This window comes from Eurosta solidaginis, chromosome 5 (assembly GCF_040869045.1).
Source record: "Eurosta solidaginis isolate ZX-2024a chromosome 5, ASM4086904v1, whole genome shotgun sequence".
Classification (NCBI taxonomy): domain Eukaryota; kingdom Metazoa; phylum Arthropoda; class Insecta; order Diptera; family Tephritidae; genus Eurosta; species Eurosta solidaginis.
The window spans coordinates 272,485,943-272,508,456 of NC_090323.1; the positions used below are offsets into that span (position 1 = coordinate 272,485,943).

General features: G+C 38.3%; 4 protein-coding genes across 6 annotated transcripts in view; 2 read left to right on the forward strand and 2 right to left on the reverse strand.

The window, feature by feature from the left end:
* Positions 1-12,795: 12,795 nt before the first annotated feature.
* SrpRbeta (signal recognition particle receptor beta) lies at positions 12,796-14,134 on the reverse strand. The gene is made up of 4 exons (XM_067786781.1): positions 13,840-14,134; positions 13,474-13,780; positions 13,282-13,407; positions 12,796-13,212 (listed from the first exon to the last, which is right to left on the reverse strand). The coding sequence occupies exons 1-4, from the start codon at positions 13,940-13,942 to the stop codon at positions 13,017-13,019; spliced, it is 732 nt and encodes a 243-aa protein (XP_067642882.1). The 5' UTR covers positions 13,943-14,134; the 3' UTR covers positions 12,796-13,016.
* A 2,224-nt stretch (positions 14,135-16,358) lies between these two features.
* Positions 16,359-18,424, forward strand: Ccz1 (vacuolar fusion protein CCZ1). The gene is made up of 5 exons (XM_067786782.1): positions 16,359-16,859; positions 16,916-17,234; positions 17,301-17,476; positions 17,556-17,824; positions 17,884-18,424. Exons 1-5 carry the CDS (start codon positions 16,678-16,680, stop codon positions 18,399-18,401), a joined length of 1,464 nt encoding a protein of 487 aa, XP_067642883.1. The 5' UTR covers positions 16,359-16,677; the 3' UTR covers positions 18,402-18,424.
* Lamtor4 (Late endosomal/lysosomal adaptor, MAPK and MTOR activator 4) lies at positions 18,360-19,036 on the reverse strand. The gene is made up of 2 exons (XM_067786783.1): positions 18,813-19,036; positions 18,360-18,742 (listed from the first exon to the last, which is right to left on the reverse strand). The coding sequence occupies exons 1-2, from the start codon at positions 18,962-18,964 to the stop codon at positions 18,526-18,528; spliced, it is 369 nt and encodes a 122-aa protein (XP_067642884.1). The 5' UTR covers positions 18,965-19,036; the 3' UTR covers positions 18,360-18,525.
* Positions 19,037-21,129: 2,093 nt separating this feature from the next.
* alpha-Spec (alpha spectrin) overlaps positions 21,130-22,514 on the forward strand; it is a 94,335-nt gene continuing 92,950 nt past the window's right edge. For all 3 annotated transcript variants that reach the window (XM_067790749.1, XM_067790750.1, XM_067790751.1), the window contains exon 1: positions 21,130-21,270. The gene's annotated coding sequence lies outside the window, so the exon portion shown is untranslated. The remainder of the gene's footprint in view (positions 21,271-22,514) is intronic.

Genomic DNA, 22,514 nt, shown 5'->3' on the forward strand with positions numbered 1-22,514 from the left:
TTCGATATCGAAAATTTCGTAAAACCGAAAAAGTGCGATAATTCATTACCAAAGACAGCTAAAGCGACGAAAGTTGGTAGATGAGTTGAACTTATGACGAAGAATAGAAAATTAGTAAAATTTTGGACAATGGGCGTGGCACCGCCCACTTTTAAAAGAAGGTAATTTAAAACTTTTGCAAGCTGTAATTTGGCAGTCGTTGAAGATATCGTGATGAAATTTGGCAGGGACGTTACTCCTAATACTATATGTACGCCTAATAAAAATTAGCAAAATCTTAGAAGGACCACGCCCACATTTAAAAAAAATTTTTTTTTAAGTAAAATTTTAACAAAAAATTTAATATCTTTACAGTATATAAGTAAATTATGTCAACATTCAACTCCAGTAATGACATGGTGCAACAAAATACAAAATTAAAGAAAATTTCAAAATGGGCGTGGCTCCGCCCTTTTTCATTTAATTTGACTAGGATACTTTTAACGCCATAAGTCGACCAAAAATTAACCAATCCTTTTGAAATTTGGTAGGGGCATAGATTTTATGATGTTAACTGTTTTCTGTGAAAACGGGCGAAATCGGTTGATGCCGCGCCCAGTTTTTATACACTGTCGTTCGTATGTCCATCCGCATGGCCGTTAACACGATAACTTCAGCAAAAATCGACATATCTTTAATGAACTTAGTTCACGTACTTACTTGAACTCACTTTATTTTGGTATGAAAAATGAACGAAATCCGACAATGACCACGCCCACTTTTTCGATATCGAAAATTACGAAAAATGAAAAAAATGCCATAATTCTATACCAAATACGAAAAAAGGGATGAAACATGGTGAGGTATTTGGATTGGTTTATTGACACGAAATATAACTTTAGAAAAAACTTTATAAAATGGTTGTGACACCTACCATATTAAGTAGAAGAAAATGAAAAAGTTCCGCAGGGCGAAATAAAAACCCTTAAAATCTTGGCAGGTATTAGGTACATATATAAATAAATTAGCGGTATCCAACAGATGATGTTCTGGGTCACCCTGGTCCACATTTTGGGCGATATCTGGAAAACACCTTCACACCACTCCCTTTTAAAACTCTCATTAATACCTTTAATTTGATACCCATATCGTACAAACACATTCTAGAGTCACCCCTGGTCCACCTTTATGGCGGTATTTCGTGACGGCGTCCACCTATAGAACTAAGGCCCAATCCCTTTTAAAATACTCATTAACACCTTTCTTTTGATACCCATATTGTACAAACAAATTCTAGGGTCACCCCTGGTCTACCTTTATGGCGATATCTCGAAACGGCGTCCACCTATGGAACTAAGGATTACTCCCTTTTAAAATACTCATTAAAACCTTTCTTTTAATACCTATATTGTACAAACAAATTTTAGGGTCACCCCTGGTCCACCTTTATGGCGGTATCTCGAAACGGCGTCCACCTATGGAACTAAGGATTACTCCCTTTTAAAATACTCATTAACGCCTTTCATTTGATACCCATATCGTACAAACGCATTCTAGAGTCAACCCTGATCCACCTTTATGGCTATATCCCTAAATGGCGTCCACCTATAGAACTATGGCCTACTCCCTCATAAAATACTCTTTAACACCTTTCATTTAATACCCATATCGTACAAACGCATTCTAGAGTCACCCCTGGTCCACCTTTATAGCGATATCTCGAAAAGGCGACCACCTATACAACAACCACCACTCCCTTTTAAAACCCTCATTAATACCTTTAATTTGATACCCATATCGTACAAACACATTCTAGAGTCACCCCTGGTCCACCTTTATGGCGATATTTCGAAACGGCGTCCACCTATAAAACTAAGGCCCACTCCCTTTTAAAATACTCATTAACACCATTCGTTTGATGCCCATATTGTACAAACAAATTCTAGGGTATCCCCTGGTCCACCTTTATGGCGGTATCTCGAAACGGCGTCCACCTATGGAACTAAGGATATATCCCTTTTAAAATACTAATTAACATCTTTCATTTGATACCCATATCGTACAAACGTATTCTAGAGTCAACCCTGATCCACCTTTATGGCTATATCCCTAAATAGCGTCCACCTATAGAACTATGGCCCACTCCCTCATAAAATACTCTTTAAGACCTTTCATTTGATATCCATATTGTACAAACAAATTCTAGAGTCAACCCTGATCCACCTTTATGGCGATATCCCTAAATGGCGTCCACCTATAGAACTATGGCCCACTCCTTCATAAAATACTCTTTAATGCCTTTCATTTGATACACATGTCATACAAACACATTCCAGGGTTTCCCTCGGTTCATTTTCCTACATGGTTATTTTCCCTTATGTTGTCACCATAGCTCTCAACTGAGTATGTAATGTTCGGTTACACCCGAACTTAACCTTCCTTACTTGTTTGAAATAACTTTTTAACAAAAGGTGGACAAACGACAATTTTTCCTGGACAATCGTGGACAAACGATGGGCAAACGAATGGCATTTGGTTTTTTTAATTACTTGTAAATGGAGGTGCCAACTTCACACACGATTTTTGTTTTTTTGAAATAACTTTTTAACAAAAGGTGGACAAACGAAAATGTTTCCTGGACAAACATGGACAAACGATGGGCAAACGACGGACATACGATTTAGCACAATAAAGCGAAACAACAAATTTTTTGGGTTTTTTGGAAAAAAATGTTTTTGTTACAACTTTTTAATAAAAGGTGGACAAACGAAAATTTTTCCTGGACAAACGTGGACAAACGAATGGCATTTGGTTTCTTTAATTACTCGTAAATGGAGGTGCCAACTTCACACACGATTTTTGTTTTTTTGAAATAACTTTTTAACAAAAGGTGGACAAATGAAAATTTTTCCTGGACAATCGTGGACAAACGATGGACAAACGAATGGCATTTGGTTTTTTTAATTACTTGTAAATGGAGGTGCCAACTTTACACACGATTTTTGTTTTTTTGAAATAACTTTTTAACAAAAGGTGGACAAACGAAAATGTTTCCTGGACAAACATGGACAAACGATGGGCAAACGACGGACATACGATTTAGCACAATAAAGCGAAACAAAAATTTTTTTGGGTTTTTTCGAAAAAAAAAAAAATGTTTTTGTTATAACTTTTTAACAAAAGGTGGACAAACGAAAATTTTTCCTGGACAAACGTGGACAAACGATGGACAAACGAATGGCATTTGGTTTTTGTAATTACTTGTAAATGGAGGTGCCAACTTCACACACGATTTTTGTTTTTTTGAAATAACTTTTTAACAAAAGGTGGACAAACGAAAATTTCTCCTGGACAAAGATGGACAAACGTGGACAAACGAATGGCATTTGGTTTTTTTAATTACTCGTAAATGGAGGTGCCAACTTCACACACGATTTTTGTTTTTTTGAAATAACTTTTTAACAAAAGGTGGACAAATGAAAAATTTTCCTGGACAATCGTGGACAAACGATGGACAAACGAATGGCGTTTGGTTTTTTTAATTACTTGTAAATGGAGTTGCCAACTTCACACACGATTTTTGTTTTTTTGAAATAACTTTTTAACAACAGGTGGACAAACGAAAATGTTTCCTGGACAAACATGGACAAACGATGGGCAAACGACGGACATACGATTTAGCACAATAAAGCGAAACAACAAATTTTTTGGGTTTTTTGGAAAAAAAATGTTTTTGTTATAACTTTTTAACAAAAAGTGGACAAACGAAAATGTTTCCTGGACAAACGTGGACAAACGATTGACAAACGAATGGCATTTAGTTTTTTTTAAATACTCACAAATGGAGGTGCCAACTTCACACACGATTTTTTTTTTTTTGAAATAACTTTTTAACAAAAGGTGGACAAACGAAAATTTTTCCTGGACAAACATGGACAACCGGTGGACAAACGAATGAGATATGGTTTTTTTAATTATTCGACCAAGTAGGTGCCAACTTCACAGAGCTAGATATTTCAACAAATACTATAGTAAAAACTTTTATTCAAAATTATATACCACGATTTGGTATACCATTAAATATTACAGTAGATCAAGGTTCACAATTCACTTGAAAATTTTTTACGGAATTAACTAAAACTTTTAGGTTCTCATAAAATTCATACATCTCCTTACCATCCCCAAGCAAATGGCATGATAGGAGATTTCATCGAACTTTAAAAGCAGCAATTATAGCATCAAACGATTCGGTTCATTGGTCTGACATTTTACCATTCATTCTTCTTGGTTTACGAACTTCTATTAAAGAAGATTTAAAATGTTCATCTGCTGAACTTGTTTATGGCCAAACACTTAGAATACCTGGTGAATTAATTATTTCAAATAGTAATAAAGAATATGATTTTTCTAATGACCCTCTTCACAAAATAAGAGAATATTTTTCGCTTGTTCGTTCTAAAGTTTTTCATCATAACAAAGACAACTTTTTCATTCCTAAAAAATTAGAAAATTATGAGTATGCTTTTGTTAAAGTTCTTCGTAAATCTAATTTAGAATCACCTTATGAAGGACCTTTTAAAGTTATCTCTAAGAAATATAACCAACGCCTCTAACACCCCTTTCCTTATGGTCCACCCCTGTTGAAACAGGCAAGTTTCCTTGGACTCCCGTTAGAGGATATTGATGACAATTTGTGGTCGGTCGCGGCTGTTAGGTGGGGCGAAGCACTGCTACAACAACAACATAACGGCGCCAATATGAAAGGAGCTTACAACGGAGCACAACGGCACATTCTCGACGCCGATTATTTCTTCTTATAATACGAGCTTTGCCATATTTCGAAAGAAACGCAAAAAACTTAAAACTAGTTCTCACAGACGGACATCAAAGCCAGTACCATTCTGCAAAATAATGTTAAATACAAAGAGGATTTACTATATTCATAATTATAACTTTTTATATTTAATCAGAAATTACCCGCGAAAATGGTTTATGCATAAATTTGTTGGTAAAATAAATAGAACCTGCATCTACTATGTTTTGCATTCTACAATTGGCTTAATCACAAGTCTATGCCCATCCTTAGTAAGTGAATTAAAAGTTATATAAACAGTTGTTTTATGAGCGTATTAATGAGAAAGATCATAGGTTCGAACTGAGCTCAAAGGCCTAAAAATATTTTTTTTTGGAATAGAATAGATGTAAATATTCTATAATTGCTAGAGATCTTTAAGAGCGATGTAAAGACAATCAGTGGTAAGTATTTTTGGTAATAGTCTAGTTGAGGTGTCGACTGCTAATACGCATCAAAAAATATCGAGAGGTGTCAAAAGACGCGAATTAATCTGTCTGGCTGTCTGGAGAACAATAATCCGAAGGCGAAAAAGAAACGAAAAACCGAAAAAAGACCCGCGGGTACCTCCGAAACCGGGGGTGGGATCCATAGTATTTTTGCGCAGGACATCTTTCTGTGTTGGCGGCCTTCGGCTGCGCTTATAAAAAATAGCCCTGGACTACGCCATGCCAAGTCCGGGTGTGTGGTATAACCGTGGCTACCGCCACGGGGATGTACAATTTTTTTGGTGGGTACAAAACAACAACAACCACACGAAAATGCCAACTTCAACTGCAAATATCTCCGGAGAGAGATACAATTTTTCTTTTCCGCCTTCGGATTATTATTCCCGAGACTATTGTCCAGTCGACCCCTCAACTAGACTATTACCGTATTTTTAAGTAGGCTAAGAACTGAGCGCCGAATCATTGCCACAACTCACAAATGCCGAATATTGGATATAAGGGACTCGCGAAGTCGTACAGGGTATGCGAATTACACGAATCGTGAGTCCCACGCCGAAATAATGACAACCACACCACCTTGCTGAATTGTATTTTCATTTCGAACATTTCGTTTCATTAAATACGGATAAGTTTGCTCATAGTAAAAATCTGTGGCAATTTGACAAAACAACTTATTTCGAGTTAGGATTAAAGTGAAATCTTGGCTTCTTCACAGAAATCCGTAACAGATCTCCAACATAATTTATTCATAACCCCTAGCGCCAAATGGCTGCTACAAAAAATAGGAAGTCACAGTGATGAGTTGCGGGCGGATAGTTTTTGAGTTATGTTTTCAATTTATCGCCATAACGTTAACTCGAAATAAGTTGTTTTGTCAAATTGCCACAGAAATGATATGGATAGCTAGACTCAGTACATTCCGTAACTCGTTTGCGACACTTAGCGGATCCGTTCTCTCGAGTCATAAAGGTGGTGTATATACATACATAATCTACCCTCCGACTACTTTAAAGAATATGGAAAATTGAATTTAGTCAATAAAATAGTAATAGTTTGAAGCTGTGAACCTCTAACAGGGAACTACATACATATTTCTTAATCCTCGTAGGGGTAGGGCCAATTTGTACGACTTAAAGAAATGGACGTAAGTACTAAGTATATCGCTTATAAAAAATTACCCTGGATGGGCCCAGCACCGGTTTGAACACCAAAACTATATCCGCGCAAAACACTAATGTTCACAATTTTGAAACCTCTAACTTAACTGCAAATATCTCCGGACCGAGATAAAATTTTTCTTTTCCGCCTTCGGATTATTGTTTGTCGAGGCCAATGCGCGTCTTTTGGCACCTCCCGATATTTTTGGACACGTATTATCATGTCATGCTTTCGTATTACCTATGTATATTGAAAATAACTTACCTAAATTAAGGGTGGGGATAGCACCAAGCTTCAAACGCTTCTCCGTTCTTGCACCTTCCTCAAAATGGCGGCTGCACACAAATGAATTTTTAGGAGGAAGGTCTTCACAAGTGGGGATTTGCAGGTTATCCCTCCACCTTTGCTGCTCCTCCTTCCTCCTCGGAAACGAAAAAAATGTTAAGTGTTTTTTTGTACTATCCGAAGTACAACCGAGAACGCGACACTTCCTAGTTTTCGGCATTTTATACTTTCTAAACTTTTAACTAACTAAATCTCAACTCGACACACCGAATAGAAATCAATTAATCAAATAATGAGACGGCTGTTGAAATTTTCTTTGAAATTTGAAAGCAACCATGGGCCATGGGGATTCGCTCATAACTTTCTCTCCTTTTTTCTGTTAAATTCCTCTGCCCAACACAAGAATTCTGTTCAGACAGAATTTCATTATAATTTCAATTTCTTTGGTTGGGCAGAGGAATTTAACAGAATTCTTGTGTCGGGCAGAGGAATTTAACAGAATTAAAAATCAATTATTCTTTTCCCCAAAAAAATATTGATGGACCTTTACCGGATTTAATTACAGAGATTCATATTTGGGTATCTTTGGTGTGGGCTTCCATAAGTAAGGTCGTGTTTAACTATTTTGCGTTCATATTATTGATGTTTTCATTATATAAGTATGCTTAATTTATTCCAAAAAAATTGAAATCGATCGGATTAGCACTTTCTAGTTCTAGGTCGACTCCTATTATATCCGCTAACATATTTTAGTAAATAATAACTTGGGAACATTAGTAATACATCATGAATTAACTGTCAAGAGCTTATGGGAGATCTTCTGATCAAGTTTGAATGATATATTAGAAGGTTATATGTTTTACTTCCGATTCTCAATGTCAACAGAGCAGATGGAAAGAACAAGTATTACGATCACTTCCAAGTGTGACTGTAAAACTTTTCATCAAACCCGAAACCCATTTAAGTGCGCAAAGTTCCTACAGTTCAACTATATAATGGATAACACCTCTCCCACTTATGTCCGGTTTTTTGATAAAAGCTTCAACTACAGTTGAAGTTGAGGTCAGTTTACTTTAGACGCATTATTGAATTTTACCACTCATCGCAGTTTAAGTTTTTTAATTTTATTCGATGCCTAAAGGTTTCTCTTGGTAGGTCATGTTGTTATTCTGTTATAGGTGCTACATTAAATAAGACAAAGGCATTCTCTGGATGATAGTTCATCAAGAAATTTACAGTTCGGAGTTCAGAATACCCGCCCGTCCGATCGTAGAGTTAGACTGCTATTTAGGCAATATTGATCGGAACTATGTTCCTTCCGACAACAATAATAGAACAATTATATCCTTAAAGTAATTTAGCCTATATAGGAAGGGGAGTGAGATGATTGGCAACATTTCCTTTCCAACATCCCAAAACATTAGCCTCTTTTGATATGCCAGTTACTGAGCTTGAAACACGTTCTTTTCAATTGAGTCTCTAGGACTCGTTGTTGTTGTAGTAGCGATAAGAACTCTCCCCGAAGGCATTGGGTTATCGATGTTGTTGTTGTTGTTGTAGCAATGCTCGCCCCACCTAATAGCCGCGACCGATCACAAATTGTCATCAATATCCTCTAACGGGAGTCCAAGGAAACTTGCTGTTTCAACAGGGGTGAACCATAATGAAAGGGGTGTTAGAGGTGTTGGTTCCACATTACAATTAAAGAGATGGTTGGTGTCATGTGGGGACACATTGCAAGCTGGGCATACATTTTGTATGTCGGAGGTGAATCTGGATAGGTAAGAGTTTAGCCTGTTATAGTATCCAGAACGAAGTTGAGCTAGAGTGACTAGCGTTTCCCTGGCGAGTATGCGTTCCTCTTCCGCAAGTTTTAGGTAATGTTCTTTGAGTACTGGATTTACCGGGCAATTCCTGGCATAAATTCCGACGCCAGTTTGTGGAGTTCACTGAGGACCTGCTGGTGTTTTTTGCTTCATACCGCTGAGTTCTCAGGTGCCGTATTTCCTCATAATGCTTACGGAGATGTCTCCTTAATTCCCTAGACGGTGTTGGCTCATCAATCAGATGTCTGTTGGGATGTCCAGGTTTCTGGGTATTCAACAGGAACTGTTTGGTTAGCATCTCATGATGGGGAGTATTCTTGCCTCATTATGTAGATGGTGTTTTGGGGACATAAGTAGAAAGCTCGTGGCGGTTCTGAGAGCAGTATTTTGGCAGGCCTGTAGCTTCTTCCAGTGAGTAGTTTTTAGGCTTGGCGACCATATAGGGGACGCGTAGCATGCAATCGGCTGGCCAATTGCTTTGTAAGTAGTAATGAGTGTTTCTTTGTCTTTTCCCCAAGTACTGTCAGCAAGGGATTTGAGGATTTTATTACGGCTCTGGATTTTCGGTACAATTGCGGCTGCATTCTCACCAAAATGTATATCCTGATCAAACGTCATACCCAAGATTTTGGGGTGTAGGTCAGTCGGTAGCGTAGTGCCATCGACGTGGATGTTCAAAATGGTCGACATTTGGGACGTCCATGTTCTAAATAAGGTCGCGGAGGATTTTGTCGGTGATAATGCCAGGTTTCGCGAGGCGAAAAAACTGGAGAGATCAGGGAGCCGTTTATTTTATTGCATAGCGCATCGATCTTTGGGCCTGGGCCTGTGGCCATTATTGTGCAGTCATCGGCGTAGGAAACGATTGTGACTCCTTCCGGTGGTGAAAGTAGCTTAGATATGTACAAATTAAACAAAAGTGGGGATAGGACACCACCCTGTGGCACCCCTTGTTTAATTCTCCTTGGTTTTGATGTTTCGTTTCTAAATTGCACCGATGCCTGCCGACCACCCAGATAATTTGCGGTCCATCTTTTAAGACATGGGGGAAGGGTAGACCCTTCCAGGTCTTGCAGTAACGAGTCATGGTTGACCGTATCAAAAGCTTTTGATAGGTCTAGCGCTACGAGTACTGTTCTATGGTGGGGGTATTGATTTAAACCGCAATTTATCTGGGTGCTAATGGCATTTAGCGCGGTGGTAGTGCTATGGAGTTTTCTGAAGCCATGCTGATGAGGGGCTAGCTGCAAATTTGCTTGGAAATAAGGGAACAAAATGGCTTCAAGCGTCTTTGCCACTGGCGATAGGAGAGATATCGGACGATACGACTCACCTATGTTAGCTGGTTTCCCAGGCTTTAGTAGCGGGACCACCTTGGCCATTTTCCATTTCTCGGATATGACAAAGGTGGAAAGAGACAGGTTGAAGACATGCGCTAAATATTTGAAACCCTCTTTCCCTAGGCTTTTAAGCATCGGCATGGCTATGCCGTCTGGACCCACTGCTTTGGATGGTTTAGCACGACCAATGGCGTCCTCAACCTCTTTAGCGGTGATGGTGATTGGTAACGCGCTGAATTTGTGTTTATGTGCTTGTCTATTGGCTCTCCGTCTATCTTTGTCGACCGTAGGATGCATTATATATTGTCGGCAGAAAGCGCTCGCGCATTTTTTCGCATCCGACAGCACTTTGTCGCCAAAGGCGATTGAAACTTTGTCTTTGTGCTTAGTCGGATTCGATAGGGGCTTTACGGTGGACCAAAGTTTACCCACACCGGTAGAGAGGTTACAACCTCTTAGGTGCTCCTCCCATTTCGCCCGCTTGTGTTCATCCACAAGCAATCTGATGCGTTGGTTTATATCCCTTATTTGGGGGTCGCCTGGATCAAGCTGTCTTATAAGGTCACGTTCTCTCGCTAAGTTTGCGGCCTCCGCCGGGAAGTGGGCCGGATTTCGGGAATTCTCCCGGCGCGAATGAAACGTGCCGAGGCGGATTCAATGATCTTACGGAAGGCACGCTCCCCTTGGCGGGCGTCAGTCGGGATAGGGAGGGCAGCAAAGCGGTTGTCTGTAAAGGATTTATATTCTTCCCACTTTCCTTTTTTGAAGTTTATGAAGGTGCGTTTTTCAGTGACAATGAAGTCGGCGGTACGCTCGAGCGAAATAAGTATGGGCAGGTGGTCGGATGCCAATGTTATCATCAGCTGCCAGTTGACGCAGTTTACGAGTTCTGCGCTCAGGATTGAGATATCTGGCGAGCTGTGACAGCTTCCTACCATACGTGTGGGGGCGTCTCCGTTTATTGTGCAGAACGTCGTTTCTTCTATTTGATCCGCCAACATCTCACCCCTACTGTCCGCCCGCAAGTTTGAATGCCATAGATCATGATGGGCATTGAAATCGCCTAAGATAATGTGATTGTTGCCAGTGAGTAAGGCCCTGATATTAGGGCGGTATCCACTGGGGCAACAGGTGGCAGGAGGGATGTAGATGTTGATGATTTCTAGGTTTGCATCGCCTGACCGGACAGATAGGCCTTGACGTTCTAAGACATTGTCCCTGCGGTCGATGCCAGGATCAAATATATAATATTGCACAGAGTGGTGTATGATAAACGCGAGGCCGCCTCCATTTCCGCTCTCGCGGTCCTTCCTGTGGACATTATACCCAGAGCAGGTCTGCAATGCAGATCTTGCTGTGAGTTTAGTCTCTTGAATCGCAGCAATGCGGATGTTGTGCAGCTTCATGAAATCGACTATCTCCGTAATCTTCCCAGTTAGTCCATTACAGTTTAACTGCAGAATTCTGAAGTGCATAAGGGGAGACGCCGCCACTCTGGGGGTAAGTGACGGGTGACTACGCCTGGGTTGTGGAAGGCCAGGACGCAATTGCTGTTGTGGCCCTAGTACTGGGCGTCCTTGGTCAAGCATTGGGGTACCCGGATGATTTGGGTTTGCGACCTGGCAACATGGCGCGATGAAACCCGTCGGGGGGTTGCCGTCACGAAGACCAGAACATCTAGGAAAGTGGCACCACCCAAGGCAGGAGCTGCATTGGGCGGATGTCGCAAACCTATATATTCTGTGCTGGCAGACGGTGCAAACGGAGGTAGGGACTAAGAGTCTGTTTCCCTGACCTGCACGATTGCTGCCGGAAAAGAGGGGGCGGGAGAAGACGGGGGCAGGGGCTGATGCTCAGCATTGCTATCAACTCTACTACGAAGGTAGTAGTTATGAGTGGTATCAGCTGTTTGAGTTGTTGGCGCCGTGGGGCGCGAGCAGCAGCGGGTACTTGTTGTGACTTGCTGAGCAGCGGGGCTGCTGGAAGGTAGTGGGGGGCGCTTAAGCGTAGACTACGGGACTCCTTTGGGCGTGAACAGCAAGGAGCCACAATAGATTTATAAAAGTTACGTGGACGCCGGGTTTTGGGATCAAGCCCAGAACATCCTGTCCGATGCAACCATCCCTTACACGAGACACACTGAAGAGAGTATGACCGTCCTAAAAAGATTCTTTTCCAGCAGATGCAGCAAAACCATTTCTCAGTGTTATCGATGTTGATGGTCCATTGCCGGGTGCAGATCCGGTACGTTCCGGTAACAAGCACCATTAAGGTTCTAGCCCGACCATCTCGGGAACGATCTAACATGAGCGTATTGAATCTTCTAGGAAATTCCGCTCCCATAAGAAACTTAGGGTCTTTGGAACTGTTAATGTCTGTGTTGTTGTTGTTGTTGTACCGATAAAGAAATTCTTTGAACGTTCGGTCTGGTACGTTCCGGTAACAATCACAACTAAGGTACCAGCCCGACCATCTTGGGAACGATCTAACATGAACGTATTGAATCTTCTAGGAAATTCCGCTCATAAGAAACCGCGGGTATATTCTAACCCCCTAACCCGCTGGGGTGGACGGCAGGTCGACATATTGCCTGACTCCTCTTGTTTTAATTACTTAAGTACTTCCAGTTGATATAAGTGCTTTATTCCCTTAAATTCCTCACCTCCAGTTGGTGACCGATTCCTTTTTTTTGTTAGTTTGGAATATAAGCTTTTCTTTCCATGATATATGATATGGCTCAAATACTGTGTTTTCGAGTTCGTATTGTTCATACCCTTAGCTTAATATAATACTTCGTTTCCAATCTATCTACATACTAATTTTTTTTCATATTATTTATTTTCCTTAGGTATTTTATTTAAACATAACGACTGATTAAAGGAACTCAAAATAATAGATGGCTTAAATGCAATTGCGTTTTCTATAAATCATTTAATTTACATTAGATATAAGTTATAAAAGTATGAATAACTAGGTGTTAAAATTAATTGAATTATTTATCAAAGACAAAGCAGAATGCTGTACACAAACATCTTAATTCCCAAAGGATAAGCGGCATTTAGCATATTGAAAAAAATTAGATACGAGTTGTGTTATATTTTAGTATTGTTTATCCATTTACTTTCGTTCACAGCAATCTTTCAATCCAATCTGATAAATTATTTAATTGGTTTTCCTTTGCAGAACATTCGATGAATTGTACATTTTGTTGAACATGTGAAAATTCGAAATCCTTGCCTTCTTTCCCTAAACACAACGGCTTAGACGCATCTTCCTCACCTACTGACTGTAGCTTTCGACTGCGAGTTGACCGTACGATATTCCTATAGTTTAAAAAACAAAATACATTTAGTATTTATATTATTTTTACATGCAATTTAATATGCACTAACATTTCCTTTTCCAAAATACTTTTTATCACCTGAGCTCCTTTTGCTGTGCTCAAATCATGCTTGTTGCAAAGTACCAGAACTGGACAGGATTGTGTAGCAACATCTGCCAACACGCTATACAATACGCTGTTTCGTAATCAAGTAATTAAAATTTGTACTAAATTAGTTTATTTCAACTATGCAGGTACTTACTCAGCCACGTCGCGCACCTCTTTTTGTACTGTCACAGAATCGACGACGAATATTATCGCTTTAGCAGAATGCTTAAATTGGTCAAAGTACTTGTTTCGAACTCTATAATGGCCAGGAATATCAATGAGGCGTCCAGACGAACGGCCCGAACGATATTCTCCAACGTTTTCCGTAATTGACGTCAGTGTATTGGGGAATTTGTTGTACAAAATCTGCATGAAGATTGCACTCTTACCAGATTCGCTTAAACCTGTTAAAAGAAAGTCTCGCCTTCCCAGCGATCTCTTTCGCAATATCAAAATAATTGCTGCAAATTAATAAAAATAATAAAATCTACAATTACAACATTTATGTGTACCATTATACCCATTATAACGAAGCCTAATACTGCAGCTAGCAAGATTGGTGTCATATTCAATTCCGATAGATTTTCTGTGTTTTCTCTGGTATTTTCATTCATTTTATCCATTTTCAATACTCTGTTTTTTTTTTTTATAACATAAGTGTTTTAAAAGAAATTACTTGGATTGTTTGATATGATTCAAGGCGAATTCATTACAGGTGGTGTTATCCCATCAGCTGTTTGCTTCTTCTTGATAATTTTCCATACAAAGCCTTGTACTACAACAAGTCAGTTAATCGAAATCAATGAAAATTTTCTTTTGACCTGACATTCTTCCGTACGGCAAATTGGTTGAATTCGCTTTGCCACCACCTAGTATAGATTCGCCTTGATATGATTTCTAAACAAAAGCGCTGTCAAAAATGTGACAACGCGCAATCAAGGCGAATCCATACCAGGTGGTGGCAAAGCGAATTCAACCAATTCGCCGTACTGAAGAATGTCAAGTCAAAAGAAAATTTTAATCGATTTCGATTAACTGACATTTAGTTGTACAAGGCAAGGCGAATTCAGTAGAGGTGGTGTTATCCCAACAGCTGATTGCTTCTTCTTGATAATTTTCCATACAAAGCCTTGTACAACAATATGTCAGTTAATCGAAATCAATGAAATTTTTCTTTTGACTTGACATTCTTCTGCACGGCGAATTGGTTCAATTCGCTTTGCCACCACCTGGTATGGATTCGCCTTGGTACAAGTCTTTGTATGGAAAATTATCAAAAAGAAACAATCAGCTGATGGGATAACACCACCTGTAATGAATTCGCCTTGACTCGTAATTGACACACACCACACAGCAGAACTGTCAATGACATCTCAAACGAAATTTTCCCTGTCACATAATAGCTCCGACACATAACCAGTTTTTCATATAGAAGAGTTTAAGAAAAGCTTGCCCTGCAAAAATCGCGAGTAATCCATGCATGCATGTATGGAGTACTCGCTATGGACCAGCCGAGTGCTCCAAAATTAACCATAATTCATACAAAAAATATGGTCCAATTAACATTGCGATGTCCTAGGACTCCAGCTCCGCATTACATCAGAGTAATCCACAGTCCAATAAACATCGTGTAGTGATTACAATCGTTAAAAACGAGCAATGATCGGCTTACAATATGTTCGTGTAGAAACATGAGTTGGTCCATTGCTGCATTAAAATGGAGTATAATGGTAAGTACTCCAGTGGACCACATGATCCAACGATTTTTGCAGGGTATGCATTATGAGTAGATTGCACGTATTTTTATGGAGAATGGTAGAATGATCGACAATGGCGCCATCTCATATTGAAAAGTAGCCATCTCCGAAATTTTGTTCCAAGCAAATCATAAGAAGAAGAATTTTTCATTTGCTTTGGCTAAGTGTGTTGGCACACTTTGCAAGTGAAATTATTTTTCCCACTGGTTGGTAAATTTTCTAACATTTTTCGCAATTAAAAACTGAAATATAACAAACGATTACGATACAAAATATGTTAGCAAGTATTTTTGCTTCGTATTCGTGCTTCGCGAAATTTTGTATCAATAGGACCGTTCAATTGAGTTATCGAGCTCTGGCTCACGGTCAAATCTCATTTGAACGATCTGGACATAGTGTACCTATACCAAGTGTGTTCACTAAGCGATAAACGTCAAAAATACAAACAGCCTCGCTCACCTGATGGAAATCTCAGGTCTAGAGTCGCATTTTTGGTCTCAACGACAACATTTTTGACTACCAATCGTATCGACTTTTTCAATTTTTCAATCATTCGGCGCACTCGGTAATGGTATCCATTTTGAATTCGCTGTCATTCCGAATCCAGCGAGTGCCTGTCAGAATGCTTGACAGATAAGTCAACACACTTGTACTTGTACACTATGGATCTGGATCAACTTCATGAGAGCTGGCAACATTAATATAAAACATCTGTTTTGTTGAAAATAAGAAAAAGAAACGTACACAAAAATTGAATATTCCGAATTATTAACATTTAAATAGTTTCGCACGTAAACAAACTATTTTCTTTACATTTTCTTTAAGTTGTTTACTCTTTCCGAGTTTTTGCTTTTAAATATGGCGAAATCTTTTATGTATACAAATATTTATTTCAGTGCTACCAATTCCAAAGTGGTCAGCTGTCAAAAAATTACTACAAAAACGAAACGAACAGGACTGCTATACGGATCAGAAATTGGACCAGATAAATATCAGGTTCACAATTTGGTGTTTCATTTGCATTTTAAATATCTATCCGTATCTGGTTCACACTCCATTTAAACGTAAAGCTGGAGACATTGGTGCTTTATCGGTAACCGTATCGGTAACCTTTTAACAGCTGATTCGACCAACCTTATGAGAATCAATGCAATCGATTATTGGTGCCGCTAAGGTCGTAACCGTATCGTAGCCAACCAATTGGGTTTTGGTTTACCGTCGTAACGAATAACAGCTGATTACGTTAGGGATACGACTACAGCGATACGACAAACGGCACCAATGACTCCAGCTTTAGTAATGAATTAAATGAGTCAAAAAATCGACTTAGGGCGTTTTCACACTTGCCGACACGACAGCTTTATCAAAATCGCTTTGTAAAAATCGGGTTGGTGTCGGTGTCGATCAATTTGAAAACGCCTTAGACAAAGGTCTCTGAAAACTATCTATAGATTATAAGCTCTAACCAAAGAGGATAAACAAATTCAATAAATTGACAATCAGCTGTTTTGTCAACAAAGTTAAGCAAATGAGAATGAAGATTAAAATATAGCAAAGTACTTGTTAACAAATAGATCCGGGAATTTCCATTTTGTAAAGAAATGTCTAAAGTTTTACAGCGCGTTGAAACTACTTTGCGTTGTTTTTATATTTTCAATTCGAAGTTTGGTCAAAAGGAAGGCGAAGAGTTCAAGAAAATACTATACTATAGTCCAGGGGATATAGAACTTAATACGAAGATCAAAGATGTTGGGCTAAGCGAAGCCATTATCCAATTCATAGGGTAAAGAGAACTTCTTTATTAAATATTTATTTTCAACCCTTTTTGTATGATCGTAGTACTTTTGTTTGTGAAAATGACTGCAAAGCACTGCATACTCAAAAAACAACTCAGCTCTTTTATCAACCTGAACGTGGCTATTGGATGGTTATGGTACTAAATGTACCGAAAGAAGTTAAAAGTAAGGATGGCATCGAAGTGCCAGAATATCGTGGTACCGAAGTACAGGATCGAATATATAGAACTTTGCTTCATCAATGTTACAATATGTATCGTCTGAGTTGGGGAACTTTTCAATCGTGTATGCCATTGACTGATATGGAAGATGTCATCGGACTTAAAAAATTAAAAGAAAAATTATCTAAATTTTTCAATGAAGTATTATATATACATAGTATATGCAGATAGAAGAACTGGATAACTGTTAAACGCTTTTATTTGCAGTATTTGAAATTACTAAGGATTCCTGTATGTGACGTATTAAGTTTTTTGCACTCAATTCAGTATTTGCCACTGGAACAAAATTTATTTCTTCGTACTCATAACTTCATCAACATGATTCGTGAAACTTTTCCAATCATAAATGAGGCGATGTTGCTCTATGATGACCGAATCATATGGTAAGATAACGTATGGTCAATTGTAATCAAATATATACCTGTTTCTCCGCCTATTTTTTTTTTAAATTACTTTTTGCAGCAGTGGAAGAATTGAGCCAAACGAATTGTGCAGTTTGAACCAATACCTTGTGAATTTATTTGCACCTAAATGTGACTCAGGAACACGGAGTGGTCAGCCAGAGACTCCAGGTGCAGATAAATATCAAAGTGGTGCCTTTGTTACTGGTCCAGAAAGCGAAGAAAACACAATCCTACCCAAAATATATCTTTACTTGAATGATACATTATGTGGATATTACTTAATTATTTATCGTATCTTTAATGCATCGCTGTGCCTACTTATAAATGGTAAGATTATTTTTTGAACTTCTTCGGTTTTTATATTTGTATAAACATGAATTCTTTAGATGCAGATGACCCACCTAAGGACATTTTCTACACGGAACTGCAGTCATGCTTAATGCCTCAGCTTTTATATATAACAAAAGATGTAGAAGATTATATCAGTAAGCAACAAAAACTAAGAAAAGCAAATACCTCCACATCACTTTCTGTTATGGCATCAAGTAACACAATAGATGATGCTTCGTCGCCTAAATATATTTTCATTAATGAGCAGAGTTTAAGGCATCTTACGAACATACCAATAGCCAAATCGGTTCAAAACATTCCAGCAAATGTTTTAAGTCTTATAGGAGATCTTATTCCTAATGACGAAATCTCATCCATTGAAGAAGCGTACTCGACATTGAAAGAGGTTCAAATTAAAACTACTAATGACTATTGGATCGTGCAGCGTTTATGGAATTGGCGACAATGTTATGTGATAATACATAACAGCAAAGCAACATTGCTTGACATAACACAGGAAGCTAAGCGTGTGTTCGATAAAGAATTTACAGATGATGTATTTTTTGACAAATAAAAAGTATAATTAAGTAAATAAAAGGTGTTTTCCAATTAAAACTTCGGTCATCTCCTTGCTGATAGGTTCTCAATTGTCTCGTGTATCGATTCCGTTGACACAACATGCAACATGATAAGGTGTCTCAGGCTAATATGGATGTGACACCAGAATTTTCATTTTCTGCGTATGCCAAACTATTTGCAGCGCTGTTAGTACCATATGAAGTATTTCCACTCGCAATGTTCTTTAGTTTTACTATGAAAATTCTATGATTGCTCATTGAAATATTGTAACTGTGGTCATCATAAACGATTGAAAGTCGTTCACAGCTACTGTTTGGCATAAAGTTGTCATCAACACTATATGTTAGGAGAGGAAGATTAAAGAATTATTTCATTGTGAGTAATAATTTTTATTTATATTGTGCACCTTTCTGTTAAGTGCAAGAGATTCATGAAAATATTTGCACAGCGTTCATCGTTCTCCAAGTCACCACCGGATTCCAATACTGCACCATCATCTTGCAACAGCAAATAGCCAATTTGATTGCTCAACTTCTCCATATTGATTACAGAGGGCATTCCTACAGATTGTATTTCATAAATAAGTGTTCTGTTGTTGTTGTTTTAACGAATTGACAAAAAAAAGGAGAGAAGGTACCAAACTATCGATTTGAAAAACCGAAGTAATTTCATTATCGAGTATGAAACAGAGCTACCACAACCCACGTTTGAACCTATAGTTACGTTCCATGGAGTCATCGAGCACTGGATCATGTTCAAATCTCATTGAATCGATAAGGATCAGTATTATGAGCATTTTGGATAAAACAAATATTATATCTTATCCGTCAACAGCCTGACAGGATGTTCAATATGGCTATTTTTTAGCATTTTGGCAGCGTTTTGGCAGGGTGTTCTATATGGCGGCGCATAGGGCCGACTATCATCAGCGGGTGATAGAAAGAGATACAGAATGAGACAGCGATAGTCAATTAAAAATCAGCTGATCCATTCTATTTGTAATTTTGACGTCTATGCAGAAGTTATCACACTTGTTTTATCCACAATGATTATGAGAGTTGGCAGCACTCAGCGAATGTGTACACATAGTGGGATGTCATTTTCAATAATTTTTCCTGAATCGCTCCATAAAATTTGACTTAAAAAGTTAAAGCGGTAAAAGTTTAGTTGAGTGGTCGACTGCTAATACGCTACCAAAAATATCGAGAGGGGTATCAAAAGACACATATTGATCAAATTTTATCTCTATCCGGAGATATTTGCAGTTGAATTTGGTAATTTTCATATGGTTGGTGTAATGTTGTTGTGCCTTTGACCAAAGAGTCAGGACCACAGCGTTGTTGTTGCATTTGCATGTTAAATTTTTATTCGTATCTGGATCACGCAACTTATGTGACACAAATTTATTTTTTCTTTGATTCCAAGCCAAAGAGGATAAATATATATACTTATTTTAATAAATATATTCATCCTCTTTGATTTGGCACCATTAACTATCCTACAAGAAACGCTGATAGTTTTACTAATACACTCACACTTCTAATTGACAATGCTGATACTGCGATGACGTAAACATTGATACTCAAATTTATGTATTATCCTTTGTTCGCTCACGCATGTCCGCATGTTCCCAACGACAGCCTATAATCATGAAAAAGGACTGAAACTGGGAAGGCTTCGGACACCTGGTACAGAACAAAAGAACATACAGCAGATACCATAATGCATGTGAGACAGATACATAATTCTCAACGGAATTTTATGTATGCGAGAACAGATTATCCGATTTAATCATGTTGTCACTACTGACTGTCATATGACAATCAAATGATTATCACGGTTGTTTTGTTATTTTTTAAATTCCGCCATTTTCAACCGACGAAAACCATATAAAAAATAAGTTTAAAAAATTAAAAAGAGAGCATTTCAAAGCTCCATGCTAAAAGAAAAAAAAATTCGAAAATAATATTAAAAAATACCAAAAGCTGGCGGAATGTATGGGGCGCACTCAAAAAATTGATACGCGAAAAATAATAGTGGTTAGTGGTGATTCATTTTTAAATGTGTTTCCGCATGAGGAAAGCGCTCTTCTGTTGTTTTGTTATTTTCTGAGTTTAAATTGAACATTTTGAACTCGAATTCTTATAAAACTATTTATTTTAAACAAATAAGAAACACGTATGCTTTTATCACGTACAAAATTAAAAACGTAATGAAATAAAGTAAATAAAAAGCAAAAAGCATTGTTTCATTTTTGGCGGAATATAACAATGGTCATTTATGATAGTATAACAGTCAAACCTGATATCTACAGTAAACTATCATTTATGACACTTTTTGATAGTTAGAGTGTCAGCACTGATCCAGGAAAAGGAATGAGAGTGAGCAGTACGGCTATATACTTAATCAGTAGGCCATTTGGTGTATAAGAAGGAGACAAAAACTCACACGTACACAGTCGTTTACATCACATTTGCGCAAGTCCCCTTAAGTTTGTGATAGAAAGTTTGTGTGAGGCGCTGATCGTTAGGTTGACATTGCTGACAATCTGATGATAGTCATATGATAGTCAGTGTTCTTGTAGGGTAATTGTATTGTTTTCCATAAGGTTGGTTGGATCAGCTATTTTACATGGGCCTAGATATGGTAAATCTGCCAGGCCCTTTATTCCTATGAATAGGGAACGAAAAGAAAACGTCAGTTAAAAAGTAGCGAATCGAATATTAATTTTTCGTTGCCATTTTGTAAAGTGCTCTTTGAAAAATCGAAAGTCCATAATTGTTCGCTCCGAAATAATTATTGAAAATCATATAGTTTTTCCAGTAAAAACGAACGGATATTTTATGAAACGCAATTACGAACTCGTAAGTTAATAAGTTTCAAATTAAATAAATAATAAAACTGAGTGGAGAAAAATTTCAATGAGCATCCGCCACACCCATAATGAGAAAAAGTTATTTATGGGAAATATGACCAAAATTACATTAACAATATAAATAAGTAGGTATAAGATAATAATTTCGGATTCACCTATTTCAACAATTGAAGGAATTGTGCAAAATTTCTGCATCAAAAAAAAAAAAAAATGTATATCGAAAAATGTAAGAAAAAGCATTTGGAGAGAAATCACAATGAAAGTGATGGGAGCGACGTCATCGTTCTGTTTGAGTCGGGGCTGCAAGCAGCAGTTTTTTTTTGAAGTTATTTGGGTGGAAATTGTGTTGGTGTTTTCTTATGCGGTAATACAATAATAATTTACAAAAGGGGTCGATTGCTAAATTACAAGAACCATATGAAAATTGTGGCGGCCACCGTGGTGTGATGGTAGCGTGCTCCGCCTATCACACCGTATGCCCTGGGTTCAACTCCCGGGCAAAGCAACATCAAAATTTTAGAAATAAGGTTTTTCAATTAGAAGAAAATTTTTCTAAGCGGGGTCGCCCCTCGGCAGTGTTTGGCAAGCGCTCCGGGTGTATTTCTGCCATGAAAAGCTCTCAGTGAAAACTCATCTGCCTTGCAGATGCCGTTCGGAGTCGGCATAAAACATGTAGGTCCCGTCCGGCCAATTTGTAGGGAAAAATCAAGAGGAGCACGACGCAAATTGGAAGAGAAGCTCGGCCTTAGATCTCTTCGGAGGTTATCGCGCCTTACATTTATTTTTTTTATTTATGAAAATTGTCATTTTCAACTGTAAGTATCTTCTGACATTCGGATGGTAAAAGTCTAGTTGAGGGGTCGACTGCTAATACGCTACCAAATATATCGAGATATATAGTGACTTGTTACCGGAACGTATCGTATCTATATCCGGCAAAGGACCATCATCATGATAACACTCGCCAAAGCCTTCCGGGAGTGTTGTTGTTGTTGTAGCAGTGCTTCGCCCCATCCAATAGGTGCGACCGATCACAAATTGTCATCAATATCCTCTAACGGGGGTCCAAGGAAGCTTGCTGTTTAAACAGGGGTGGACCATAGTGAGTGTTAGAGGCGTTGGTTCCACATTACAAGTAAAGAGATACTGGTGCCATGTGGGGACACATTGCAAGCAGGGCATACATTTTGTATGTCGGGGATTCTGGATAGGTAAGAGTTTAACCTGTTACAG

Excerpts from the sequence above, each read along its gene's own strand:
- Ccz1 (XM_067786782.1), top strand. The coding sequence starts at position 16,678 with ATGTCTAAAGTTTTACAGCGCGTTGAAACTACTTTGCGTTGTTTTTAT. Across the intron at positions 17,235-17,300 it reads TATCTAAATTTTTCAATGAA|TATTTGAAATTACTAAGGAT; the intron begins GTATTATATATA and ends TTTTATTTGCAG. Across the intron at positions 17,477-17,555 it reads TATGATGACCGAATCATATG|CAGTGGAAGAATTGAGCCAA; the intron begins GTAAGATAACGT and ends TACTTTTTGCAG.
- Lamtor4 (XM_067786783.1), bottom strand. The coding sequence starts at position 18,964 with ATGCCCTCTGTAATCAATATGGAGAAGTTGAGCAATCAAATTGGCTAT. Across the intron at positions 18,743-18,812 it reads CTCTTGCACTTAACAGAAAG|TGTTGATGACAACTTTATGC; the intron begins GTGCACAATATA and ends CCTAACATATAG.
- SrpRbeta (XM_067786781.1), bottom strand. The coding sequence starts at position 13,942 with ATGGATAAAATGAATGAAAATACCAGAGAAAACACAGAAAATCTATCG. Across the intron at positions 13,408-13,473 it reads GAGGTGCGCGACGTGGCTGA|CGTATTGTATAGCGTGTTGG; the intron begins GTAAGTACCTGC and ends ATTACGAAACAG. Across the intron at positions 13,213-13,281 it reads AGTATTTTGGAAAAGGAAAT|GAATATCGTACGGTCAACTC; the intron begins GTTAGTGCATAT and ends TTTAAACTATAG.